Source organism: Mustela erminea, chromosome 17 (assembly GCF_009829155.1).
Source record: "Mustela erminea isolate mMusErm1 chromosome 17, mMusErm1.Pri, whole genome shotgun sequence".
Classification (NCBI taxonomy): Eukaryota; Metazoa; Chordata; class Mammalia; order Carnivora; family Mustelidae; genus Mustela; species Mustela erminea.
The window spans coordinates 16,682,655-16,696,178 of NC_045630.1; the positions used below are offsets into that span (position 1 = coordinate 16,682,655).

Here is a 13,524-nt window from a genome sequence, read left to right on the forward strand (position 1 = left end):
TTTTTTTTTAAAGATTTTATTTATTTATTTGACAGAGATCACAAGTAGGCAGAGAAGCAGGCAGAGAGAGAGAGGAGGAAGCAGGCTCCCTGCTAAGCAGAGAGCCCGATGCTGGGCTCGATCCCAGGACCCTGGGATCATGACCTGAGCCAAAGGCAGAGGCTTTAACCCACTGAGCCACTCACGCGCCCCTAAATAAATCTTTTTAAAAATATAAAAATAGAAATATTTCTGGCAATTGCTGTAAAAAAGCATTTGGTGGTGGTTTCTGTGCAGTAGGAATGTTAACTCACTAATGGTGGGGAGGGATGAAAAAGAAATTTTCTGTCATCTATAAATTTGAGGTAAAATTTTGACCATAATAGAGGTGACAAAGAAATCTCTTCCCTCTCTCTCTCTCTCTCTCTCTCTCTCTCTTTCTCCCTGTCTCTGTTTCATAAACTGACTGAATTAGTATTTATTTAGCTCACAGCAAAGGGTTCTCTACGGAAATGTTCTCTGAGTCATTCTTCACCAATTCTGGTGAATTTTTTTTCACCCCTTTGTCTGCCTTTTTTTTTTTTCTGCTGATGCTAACCTTATAATTGTTGATACATCTTGCTAAGATTTGCAGTTATATATGCTACCTTTTTAAAAAGTAGCCTTAGTCTTTGAGACTTATTATTGAATTCAGAACATGTTAAATTCATTGTATTAGGGAATGTGGGCTCCCATTACAGAATACCATAGATGTTTGTCTTAATTAAGTAGGACTTTTTGTTTTCACAGTTCTGGAGGACTGAAATGCAAGGTCAGGTGCAGGCTTTTCTGGTAACCCATTCTGTGGTTTTTCTTCTTCATAGCATAAGGCCCCTCTTTTCAGGCTTGCAGAGGCCCTTCTGGCCTCTGGTTTGATAAGCTCGTTAAAGATTTTGGATACTAGCCCTTTATCTGATATGTCGTTTGCAAATATCTTCTCCCATTCTGTCAGTTGTCTTTTGGTTTTGTTAACTGTATCTTTTGCTGTGCAGAAGCTTTTGATCTTGATGAAGTCCCAATAGTTCATTTTTGCCCTTGCTTCCCTTTCCTTTGGCGACATTCCTAGAAGAAGTTGCTGGGGCTGAGGTCGAAGAGGTTGCTGCCTGTGTTCTCCTCAAGGATTTTGAGGGATTCCTTTCTCACATTGCGGTCCTTCATCCATTTTGAGTCTGTTTTTATGTGTGGTGTAAGGAAATGGTCCAGTTTCATTTTTCTGCATGCGACTAACCAATTTTCCCAATGCTATTTGTTGAAGAGGCTGTCTTTTTCTCATCGGACATGCTTTGCTGAAGATTAGTTGACCATAGAGTTGAGGGTCTATTTCTGGGCTTTCTATTCTGTTCCATTGATCTGTGTGTCTGTTTTGTGCCAGTACCATACAGTCTTGATGACAGATTTGTAATACAGCTTGAAGTCTGGAATTGTGATGCCACCAACTTTGGCTTTCTTTTTCAATATTCCTCTGGCTATTCGAGGTCTTTTCTGGTTCATATAAATTTTAGGATAATTTGTTCCATTTCTTTGAAAAAAATGGATGGTATTTTGATAGGGATTGCATTAAATGTGTGGATTGCTTTAGGGAGCATAGACATTTTCACGATATTTGTTCTTCCTATCCATGAGCATGGATTGACTTACTTTTCTTTTTGTCTTACTTACATTTCTTTGTGTCTTCCTCAATTTCTTTCATGAGTACTTTGTAGTTTTCTGAGTATAGATTCTTTTCCTCTTTGGTTAGGTTTATAACTAGATATCTTATGGTTTGGGGTGCAATTATAAATGGGATTGACTCCTTAATTTCTCTTTCTTCTGTCTTATTGTTGGTGTAAAGAAATGCAACTGATTTCTGTGCATTGATTTTATATCCTGACACTTTACTGAATTCCTGTACAAGTACTAGCAGATTTGGAGTGGAGTCTTTTCGGTTTTCCACATGTAGTATCATTATCATCTGCAAAGAGTGATAGTTTGACTTCTTCTTTGCTGATTTGGATGCCTTTAATTTCTTTTGGTTGTCCAATTGCACTAACATTTTGATGCTTACTCTCTGATTGCCTTCCTAAATGGCTTTATACATTTATAATTCTCACCAGCAAGGAGTGAAAGTTCATTTACCTTTACCATTGCTGAAATAATATTTTAAAATTTATTTCAATCTGATGGTTTAAAAGTCATATTTCATTATTTTGAAATCACATATAACTGATATCTAGAATGTTAAGGATCCTTTCTTTGTTGGCCATTTGTATTTTTCTATGAATTGCTCTAATTGACCCATTTTTCTTGTGGAGTATCTCTCTAATACTAATTTGTAAGGAAGTTTTGAAGTCTATTTTGCATTTATTTTAAATGTTGCAGATATGTTTTCCCTGTCTGTTGCTTGTCTTTTAAGTTTGTTTATGGTATCTTGTGGAATGGAGATTTTTCATATTGTGAGAATGTCAGTCATTCCCTTTATGGCCTGTTTTGTGCAGTGTTAGGAAAACTTTCCCCATCAGAGTTGTTTAATTTTTTTCTAGTATTTTATAACATTGTTTCTTTAATTCCATTTGAAGTTTATTTAAATGAATGGGTCAACCCTGTTTTTAATATGGTCCATTATTTTCTCATTGATTTGAAGCATGGTTTATCTTATTCTTAAATCTCTATGAACCGTTTCTCCTGAAGTAGACTGTTCCTGTGAAACCTTGTGTAAGCCAAAATGATGTGAAGACGCAGTTACCATTAATTTATATAGAAACATTTTTTAGTGCTCCCAGAACCAAAAAATATCCTTTCTTAGGCTCTTCTTAGGACATACTTTGCTAACAGATGCACAAAATAAATGAAATAAAGCGCAGATGCTCACAGACATAGTTCAAAGTTGTGATGGCTTGTTCGTGAGATGCTGAGTGCAGTTCCCAGGGAAGGAGCTTGGTGGTGCCACTCTTACTACCCAGGCTGCTTGCTGCCTTTGTAATGGCTTGCTACAAAACAAATGCTGAAAACTTTTTTTTTTTTTAAACAAAAATCCTCTACAGATTTCTTTTCAGTTAGCAAAAACCAGTACTCATATTATGCCTTCTGTAAAAACAAAGTAGTGTAACTTGAACTTTCAAAAATGGGGGGTACTTGTATATGCAGATCTATTTTCATATACACTTCTTTCCTCTTTTCTCTGTTTTTGCCATTACTTTTTAGTGTTGCTTTAATCTTATTCTACTCTCTTCTGATTTGTGGCTATTAAGTTATATGTGAACCAGAAATCTACATAAAGGACTACTGGTATTTTAGGTAAAACATGAGTAGAATTGTTCATGCTTTAAAAATACACAAAATTGGGGCACCTGGGTAGCTTAGTCGTTAAGCATCTGCCTTTCGCTCAGGTCATGATCCCAGGGTCCTGGGATTGAGCACCATGTCGGGCTCCCCCCTGAGTGGGGAGCCTGCTTCTCCTCCTTCCACTCTGCCTATTTGTGTTCCCTTTCTCGCTATGTCTCTCCAAAAAAATAAGTAAATAAAATATTAAAAAAATACATACAATTTATTATATGTTTTCATTTCTGAGGGGCTTATTTAGATTTTTGTTGTTGTTGTTTCTAGCCCTTAGTAATATTTCACTTTATTTTGAAGATTTTGTTTATTTATTTGAGGTAGAGAGAGCATATGAGCAAAAGTGGGGTGGGGGGGGTCAGAGGGAAAGAGAGATCATGACCTGAGCCAAAGGTAGATGCTTAACCAACTGGGCCACCCAGACATCCCTCTTAGTAATATTTTAAATAGTTGATGTTGTTTAATATGTGACCTCTATATAAATATTAATATGTTAAAATTACTTTTTAAAATAGCAGCTATGTTTAGATTGCTTTAGTGAAAAACTTTGTTCCTTTAAGAGAGAAACAAAGTAAATATGACCAAGCCTATATTTTGCTTTTGGGTTTTCTTTCCTAACAATACAATAAAGAATAAAATAAAAATGAAAAAAAAAAGGGTTATAAAGTAGAATGAGATATCACTCTGACATTAAATCAGCTGCAGCTAAATGCTATCAAGAGCAGCATCTGTTACTATGGATCATCTCTAATTCAGGGTCACCTTAAAAGGAAGCTTTGACTTGCTTTATGATTTCTAAAAATAATTCATAGTCGCCTTGGGTAGCTATAGCCTTTACTGTACCTAAATTACAGAGCTTACATGAGGAACTTAAAGTGGCCACCCTTTCTGTACTGCAAAATCAGTAGAATCCTGCATTGTGTGTTAAGTTCTAAAGCATAAGTAATAGAGAAGTAGATGTATAAATAAGTCAAGGATTTGTGTAGTGATAATTTTTCTTTACATTTGTGTTATTCAAATTAGATGAATAGTTTTGACATGCTTTTTAGAACTTCATTTTAAGTTTTTTCTTTAAAGTATCTCTGGTACAAAGAATTAGTATGTACATGTGTGTTGCATATTACTCAGGGAAATTCTGTTTCTCTTATTTCTCAATAGATGAATTGTTTAAGGGTTTTTGGGATAGCACTAAGATTTGAAACAGCTGGGGAACATAAAAGGACCTATACTTTTTCTACACATTTGAAGCTTATATTGCCCCCAGAGATCTAGAAATAGGATAGTTCTAAATTATGATTGGCATCTGGATTCTAGGCAGATCTCACTTGGAAGAGAAGCATACCTTTTTAGGCTTGGGGGTTCCTAAAGCCACATCTATCTGTACTTAGGGTATTCAGTAAATTGACAGCTATGTAACAGTACTCACAAAGTGGATCCAGCCTGCAGAGGCATGTATTGATTGGACTACACTGTGTTTTAAAATATCTAGATTTGTGGCTTGTCCTGCAAATGGGAAGATGTGACAACTTTAACCCATCACCACAGGGCAGCAACTAACTAGATGGACATGTGCTCTCACTTGACAGAATCTATACCACTCCTTAACCTGAAGGTGTCAGTTGCCATTTATCACCGTACTTGTACAATCTCCCATTTGCTCAACTCACTTGTGTTCCTACTCTGCAACTATAGGCTTAAAATACATAATTTATAATCATTAGTCTACATTTTTTTTCTGTATCTGGTGCAGCTAAGTGAAAATGAGTAACAGTTTAATATAGTAGAAACAACTCATTTTTTTCCAAGAACATATATATTTATGTCTTCATTTTCTGTTCCTTTTTTTATTCCCTGAAATATTTACTCTTACGAAATTCTACTCATTTCAACACCCAACACCTTGAATCTTTTGGTCACATCTGTCCAGAGTAGTGTCTTCTTCTCCTGAAGTTTTAGAATATTTATTTTTTTTCACCACTATAACTTTATTATAGTAGAAACGTAGAGAGTCTCACTCAGTTAAAAAATGACTGTGTTCCTATGAAGAGCCCTTTCATTAGTCTTTGCTTAATGTAGTTCACAGTTCATTGTTGTCATTTGGAAGAATAAGGAAGTAGTACCTTTCAACTTTATTTCCCTAGTTTTCTTAATTCGCCTTTGGACATCATATTTCAATACTGTTTTCCTTGCTTTCAGTTACAGATGAGGACACGGTAAAGAGGTATTTTGCCAAGTTTGAAGAAAAATTTTTCCAAACCTGTGAAAAGGAACTTGCCAAAATCAACACATTTTATTCAGGTGAGTAGTTTTTTGGTACAACATGCAGGGAACAATTTCTGCTGCTGAGGAAAGAAAAATTCTCCCATATCAGTATTTAACCTTCTGATTGTAATTTTTAAATTGGGGCTTGTTTTTCCTCCTATATTGTACTTAGGGATATTTTCTTTAGCTGGGGTAGGAACGCATCTAGTACCTCAATAATTTAAACCTAATACAGTCATTGCCTAGTTTCTTTTGCAGTTGCAAGGATTTGGGAACCTCATTGTGAACTAGTACTTTGATAGAGCTTCACTGAAGACCAGTCTGAAGCTTCAGAAGAGTCAGAAATTTGATTTTATTATTTCAGAGCTAAATTAGACAGTTCCTGCTTATTAATTACATTACTTGGCCTATCCATTGTATGGAATATTCCTTTCTGTCTCTCTAGAGCATTGTCTCCAGAGTGACATCTACAAGATGCTATTGGAGTTAAGAAGGAACTACTAGAACTTCCATTTATTTATATCTGGCCCTTTAAAATTCTGTTTTATATATATATATATATATATATATATATATATATATATATGTATATATTTATTTAATATCCTACTCCTTTAGTATCTTTTTTTTCATCCCACAAAGCTCAGGTTTCTTGACTCCTTCATCTATTCCAATTGTCAAGGCCCCCCCCCCACCAGAATTATTTCCCTCTTCATCAGTTATCTTAACCACTTTGTCCCTTGTGCTTTTTAATCTCCTCACCCTCATTACCTTGTAATGCTTCTGCCCAGTGAAACTCCCAACTGCAGACCAGCCTTTTACCTTCTTTATGCCTACCCACATGCTGCTTAGGATAGCCAGGTGAAAAAAAATCACAGCAGAACAAATTTAAACCAGTATTAAATTCACTGTTAGATTCTTAACTATGTCGTTAAAGCTTCCCATGGGTCCTAATATATTTCCATGCTCCAAAGTGGGTTCGTTTTATTTTATTTGCTTTTTTAGTAGGCTTCATACCCAGCATGGGGCCCAACACAGGGCTCAAACTCATGAACCCACAACCCTGAGATCAAGACTGGAGCTGAGATCAAGAGTCAGATGCTCAACGAACTGAGCTACCCAGGTTCCCCTCCAAAGTGTTTTTCTAAACCCAACACCATTCTCTTGAATTCTCTCACCACCACCACCACCAATTTCTCCGTTACGCTCATTATACCTCCTTCTTTACAAAAAAATAGAAGGGACTTCAGGGGCGCTTGGGTGGTGCAGTGGTTAAGCATGGAACTCTTGGTGTTGGCTCAGGTCCTGATCTCAGGGTCATGGGATCAAGCCCTGCATCAGACTCTGAACTCAGCACAGAGTCTGCTTGAGTTTCTTTCTCCCTCTCCCCCTGCACACACACACTCTCTCTCTAAAATAAATAAATAAGTCTTCAAAAAAAAATTTTTTTTTAAACTAAAGAACTTCAGCTCCTATTGGTGTATAATATGTATGCATATCTATGCCACTCCTCCCCTAAGTACTTGTTGTCAGGTTTACCCTTAACTTTTTTCCCTCCAGTCTTTTTAGAAAAGATACCCTTCTTAGTCTCTGGCAAATCTCTACAACTGCTGACCAAATTTTAGCTCCTCGAGACCTTGCTCCAGTAATTATTTCTTCTAAGAATTAGTAAATAAATGCATCACTGACCTCTCTCTTTACTGTTTAGTCTCCTTAGCAAGTCACTTCCTTCTAGCAAAAAAGAACAAGAAAGGAAACAAATACCTTAATTCTGTGTCCTTCTCATCTTTTGCTTATGACTGGACTTCCTAGGCAAAGAGAGCAATTTATGCAGAGGCATAGAGCCGTGAAAGGACACGGTATATATGCATGTCCTTTACACTACTTTGTAAGCACCTAGAATGCAGAGACAAAATAGAAATATTATTTGAAACTGCAATGCATAGATTTTTAGCAAGAGAAAAATGTACAGAGAAATTGCAGTGTGCAAGAACAAAGATAATTTCTGGTTAGGAGGTAGGAGGAGGAGAGGAACCAGCAGTGTAGATGGAGAAGGAGAGGGCAGCCATGAAGAATGAGAAGAGGAAGCTAAAAGAGGAAGGCATGTGCAGGGGAAAGAGTGTTTAGACTGAGAAAGGCCTATAGTATATGACCTAAGGCTGTAAATGCAAAATGTAAAAGGTCAAGTTAATTAGCATTTTTCTTTTGCTATGGTTTTTTAGGGAAGGATCTCTGAGCCCAACTCTGGATAATTTAGATCAGAAAGAGTACCTAATGCTTCTTGGTATACAAAGCAGAAGAAATATTTATTCTTAACAATAGATACATATTTTTAATATGTTGAGTTATAACAAAAACTGTATACGAATTGTAACCCATTGCATCTGATCAGATATGTGTGTTTTATGTATGTTTGTATGCATCTATATGTGTGTGTATATGCAATATATTTAAACAATTAACATTTTTTCATGGAATTATTATTCCTTACCATGTGCAATATATTCTGTTTTCTATATTTATTTCTGTTTGACTTATAAAATGCTGATTTATGATCCACATAATTGCTTTTATTACCCCATATTGGGTTACAACCCCAGTCTCAAAAATGGTATCTTAGATTTTATCGCTTTTCAAAAATAATCTTAGGGTTTCTACTATCAAAAATTGGCTATGATTATAAATGACTTTTTCCTGTTAGTATTGGCAGGGCCAGTTGGGCTTGTCTCTTGATGTCACCACAGAGTAAGTACAAATTGATAATCTTCAGACTAACTTTTTGCCACATCAGGAAGTGATAGGTAATATGAAGACATGATTGACAGAAACAGAATTTGGCACTTGTCCTAGACAGTATCATTTTCCCCCTTATTTAGCCACCTTCTCCATGGGAGATTGTCTTATAGACTGCAATTCTCATACACTAGGGCACAGAAAAACCATAAATAATACAGGGGTGAGTTCAGCTTATAAACGTACCTCTGCCCACTTGTGGAGATATCTCACAAATTATTCAATGGTCAGCTAAAAATGGTCACTTTAAAATGAGATATAGTCTTGATTGAAACTTCTAAATACCCCAAACAAAATGCTATACAAGCTAAACAAAACAGAATGAATACTACTAAAATATAGATACTAATTTTCATATCAGTTCTTTTACCTACCAGTTATATTTTGGAGTTTTGAACCTTACTGTTTTTTTTAGAAGAAGTTTACCATTTAACTTTTCTAGACCTCCATGTCCTTGCTTGTAAAATGGACAAATTGATTCCCAGCCCTCTTGGGTTCCACCTGTAAGGAGTCAGAACCTATTGTCAGTATTTCACAAAACCTGATATAAGTAATTTTATTGGTTTTTGTTTTATTACATATTTTTGGTTAATAAGATAAGCATTTATATTAATGAAATAATTTCTTTACATTAAAAAAATTGTTTATTTTAGAGAGGGGGGACAGAGAGTGCATGTGTCAGGAGAGAGGGAGAGAATCCGCAAGCAGAAACAACCCCCCCCAACACCCAATGAGCACAGAGCCTGGCACAGGGCTTGATCCCAGGACCCATGAATCACCAGCTGAGCTGAAACAAAGAGTCCGGATGCTTAACTGACTGAGCCACACAAGTGCCGCAGTAGATTTAATATTTGAAGACCATGGAAGGAAAGGGAAGTGTTTTAAAGGAAGGCTCTCTTTTGATGATAGCATTACTAATCACTGAAGTCTCCTAGGTCTCTTCTAAAATGGCATCAATCCTGAAAGCTATAGTGCTAGAAATCTTTTTTGTGGTCATCAGTAATGTTTTTTTCCATTGGTGATATTAATCACTGTGTTACAACATCCTTCTCTTTGCTAGAACCAGTTTGCTTTCTCTCTCCATTCAAAATACTTTGCTTCTAAGCAGTGTTTGTATGTGCCTACGTAAAAACAAAATCTTAGAATATATCTGTTGCTTTTAATATTTCACAATTTAAACAGACAAGGCCTTTTTTTCTTTTTTCTTTCTTTCTTTCTTTCCCCCCACCCCCATTGGAATGTTTTAAATAGCTAGGGGCTTTTTCCTTCATTTCTAAACAATCTCGGGTTTTGTTTTTTGTTTTTTGTTTTTTTTTTAACCTGTCCTAATTTTTGGCTTCAGTTATTGTGACTTCACAGCAGTGTTATGATCTTTTCCTTTCTTTACCAAAATAGAGAGAGAGAAGAAAAGAAGGAAAGAAAATTGCAGTAGTGTTATTTATAAGTATATGAATTATGGCAATAGAAACAAATTTCTTGGCTATAAAATATTTTCAGGCTTTATATATATTGAAGACCAATCGGATAATAGTTACTCAGAACTATTCCTGTTATAGTTATTCCTATAATCCTGTTATGTGTTTTTCTTTATTCTAACTAAATTTCAGGGATTGTATATTATACCACTGAGTGTGTGTAATAAAACATAAGCATCTTTTTCAATGAAATACTAAATATCATTGTACAAGTGATTATATGAATCTAGTACTCACATAGCTAAATTATGACTTAATGACTGGTTTAGCTCTTTGTTTGTATGTGCATAAAGACATGGATTAAGTATATATTAATTAGGGTGATCATAGGTCTGTAGTATTGTTTAAAATTCCCATTGTCTTATTATTTTTTCCTACGTCATGATTCTCTTGAGTTTATTACAACAGAATCCATTACTTAAAAGCTGTTGAAGAATGGGGTTTGGGAGGTTGGTTAGGAGAGCACTAAGGGACATGAATTAAAGCAACCAGACTGGGTTGCTTTCTTGTTAACATATCTGATGAAAATTAAAATTACAATTATTTATCTACTATCCACAAGGGAGGATTTTTTAAAGGAAGGTTCCTTTTTTGGTGGTAACGTTACTAATCCCCAAAGTCTCCTAGTTTTTATCTTTTTTATTTTTTTTATTTTTAGTAGTCTTTTTTTTTTTTTTTTAATAAACATATATTTTTATCCCCAGGGGTACAGGTCTGTGAATCCTAGTTCTTTTTAAGACTGATAAGATTTTTTTTTCTTTCTAAGACTGATAAGATGGGGTATGTCCCTGGTCATGGTATAACATAGTTGTGGGATGGCATCTTCATTTAAAAAAAAAGCTATCATCTAAATTAATATTTTTTTAAACTATAAGTTATGACCCAATACATGGGTTAGGAAATTAAAATACCTGGGGTCATTGGGGCACCTGGGTGGCTCACCTCTGCCTTCGGCTCAGGTCATGATCTCAGGGTCCTGGGATCGAGCCCCCATTGGGCTCACTGCTCAGAAGGGGAGCCTGCTTACCCCTCCCCCTCTGCCTGCCTCTCTGCCTACTTTTGATCTCTCTCTCTCTCTCTGTCAAATAAATAAAAATTAAAAAAAAATATCTGGGGTCATCATGAGCATTTAAAAATAATATGAATAGAATATAGTAGAATAGAAAATACCAGACTATATCTAAAATGTTTATTTACCAATTGTATCTATAATTTATGTACAATAAATTGTTTATGTACAACGTGATACTTGGTATTTTAGAATTTTGCCAAGTACTATGGAAACTGACATGAAGAAGCATTGATTTTACTTGGAGGAAAAGAAAGGGATTGTGGAAAAGCCACCAGAAGAAGTAAAATTTAAATTGGATCTTTGAAAATGTGGGGCATTTCCACATGCTCTTGGAGGAGCATTTTGGGGATAACAGTGGTAGAGGACTTGGAGTACAGTATTCCAAGGAAACACCTATCCATATGCATCGTGACATCAAATTACATGACATATTGGGGGTGAGGAGGATTATAGTCTGCTGAGCTGGACTTAGGGAGTAAGGATTCAGTTATTATTATAGAAAAAAATTGAAGAATATTATGTTTTATTCATATGTGGAGATTTTAGACTTCAGTATTAGAGGTATAACAATTTCAGGTAATAAGAATTCCAGATAAAAGCAGAACAAAAAAATTCATGTAATATAACAAAATTAACTATCCTGAGTCACTTAGGGTTGGTCAGTTTTCTTACAAACTTACTTTGTATTTCAAATAACACTGAGGTCCATAATTTGAATTAGCAAGCTTGTGACATTGCAAGATAAGTATACAAAAAATAAATGTATTCTGAAACACTGACTTTATCAAGAATTATTCTTCAGTCCCATAACAATGTAATAGCTTTGTTATTCTGAAGATAGCTTATAGTTCTGAAATAACTTTTCTAAAAGTAAAAAATATATGTATAAATGAAATATATATATGAAAACTAAGAAAAGTTTTGTTAACCCTATAGCTGTTTGAGGGACATAGGTGCTTTGAAAATTTTTGAGTAGTTACTGGAAATTTTTATCAAATATTTTATTTTCTGAGAACTTATGGCATTAAACATATAATATTAAAGTAATAATTTGTTCTCATTCAGACCCACTTGATTTATTGGCATGAATAGAAATTGAAATTTATTGTCAAAATAGGTTTTCATCAGCATTTATAAAATTACCTAGAAATGTTCATTTGTATTTTTTATAAGTATATTTGTAGACTTTAGTTCATAGGCCAAAGTACATTCTTATGTATACACATTTACCTTTTTCCAGGTTCCGTGCTGTCCCCATATGTTTGAGATTTTTGGATATCTGACTCTAGAAAACTGAGCTGTCGTTGAAACATAGTTTGGACCCTTGGTGTCAAAAGCAGTGTTTCTCAGTGTTTCTTTTTAAACTTGTTGATAAGTATTAAATGCTTTTGCTAAGTATAAAAATCTCACACCATAAGTTTTGGAATATTGAATTTTTTTTTCCCCCAAATTACATGCTTTTACTCCCCTCCTACCAACCAGGGATTTTTCCTCACATGCTCTTCTAGATAGCCTTGTCCTTAAGGAAGAAGATAGTTCCAAAAAAAATAACTGACTACCCCTGGTAATGATTTCTCCTCTATTTCTGTATGGGAACTTGGATTACTGGAGAAGTTTTTCCTACATATTCATTAAGTCAGTCAGTCATTCAGGAAACATGGGTTGAGCCTACCGTATACAAGTTCTTGTAACTACAAAAATGGTGATGATAATCCACACAAAAGTTTATAGGTGAATGTTAATAGCATAATTTATATAGTGCAAAAATTAGAAACAATTCAGATGTCTGTCAGCTCATGAATATTTAAACAAAATGTGTATCCACCCAACAAAGTATAATTCAGCAATAAAAGGACCAACTACCGATACGTGATACATAGTGGATGAACCTCAAAATCATGCTAAGAAGGCAGGCGGATGCAAAAGACCGCATACTGTATGACTCCTTTATAAGAGTGTTCAGAAAAGGCAAATGTGTAGAAACAAGAGAGCAGATCATTGGTTCCCTGGGGCTGCGAGGTGGGAGTGAGGATTGACAGCCAGTGGCCCTGACAGAAGTGTATGGGATGTTGGAAATGTTCTAAAATTGGAGGATGCTGATGAGTGTACAACTCTACAAATTTACTAAAAATTAACAAACTATGCTTACCATGGGTGAACGCTATGCTAAGTATACCTGAAAAAGCTATTAAAAATTTTTTCACCATTAAAAAATGAAGATTTTTTTGCCCTCAGAGAGAAGTATTGGTTCAGAGAGCTCTCAACAGTCAATGAAACAAACATATAGACAAAGAATTACATTCAGTGTGCTTTGTATGTGTGTTTGTGACCTCATGAGTGTCCAATGAAGGGAGTTTCAAGGTGTGGCTGAGTTTTTAGGCTAGAAAGACTTTACATAGAAAACGATATTTGAGATTAGCTTTGTAAAAGGAGTTTGCCCGATGGGGAGGTATTTGTTTCCTGACTTACTGCTGTCATGTAGGAAGTAGTGGTTCTTTCTTTCCGTTTTTTGGACTTCTTTCATTTTTAATATCCATAAAAATAGTTACAAAATATACGTATTGACAACTGGCTAAGGAAGGTAAACAAATA

General features: G+C 35.2%; 1 protein-coding gene across 2 annotated transcripts in view; it reads left to right on the forward strand.

The window, feature by feature from the left end:
• The window catches only part of XPR1 (xenotropic and polytropic retrovirus receptor 1), a 239,905-nt gene that overhangs the window by 144,900 nt on the left and 81,481 nt on the right, over window positions 1-13,524 (forward strand). For both annotated transcript variants that reach the window (XM_032319240.1, XM_032319241.1), the window contains one exon: window positions 5,527-5,628. In XM_032319240.1, the coding sequence (XP_032175131.1) occupies window positions 5,527-5,628 (102 nt within the window). The remainder of the gene's footprint in view (window positions 1-5,526; window positions 5,629-13,524) is intronic.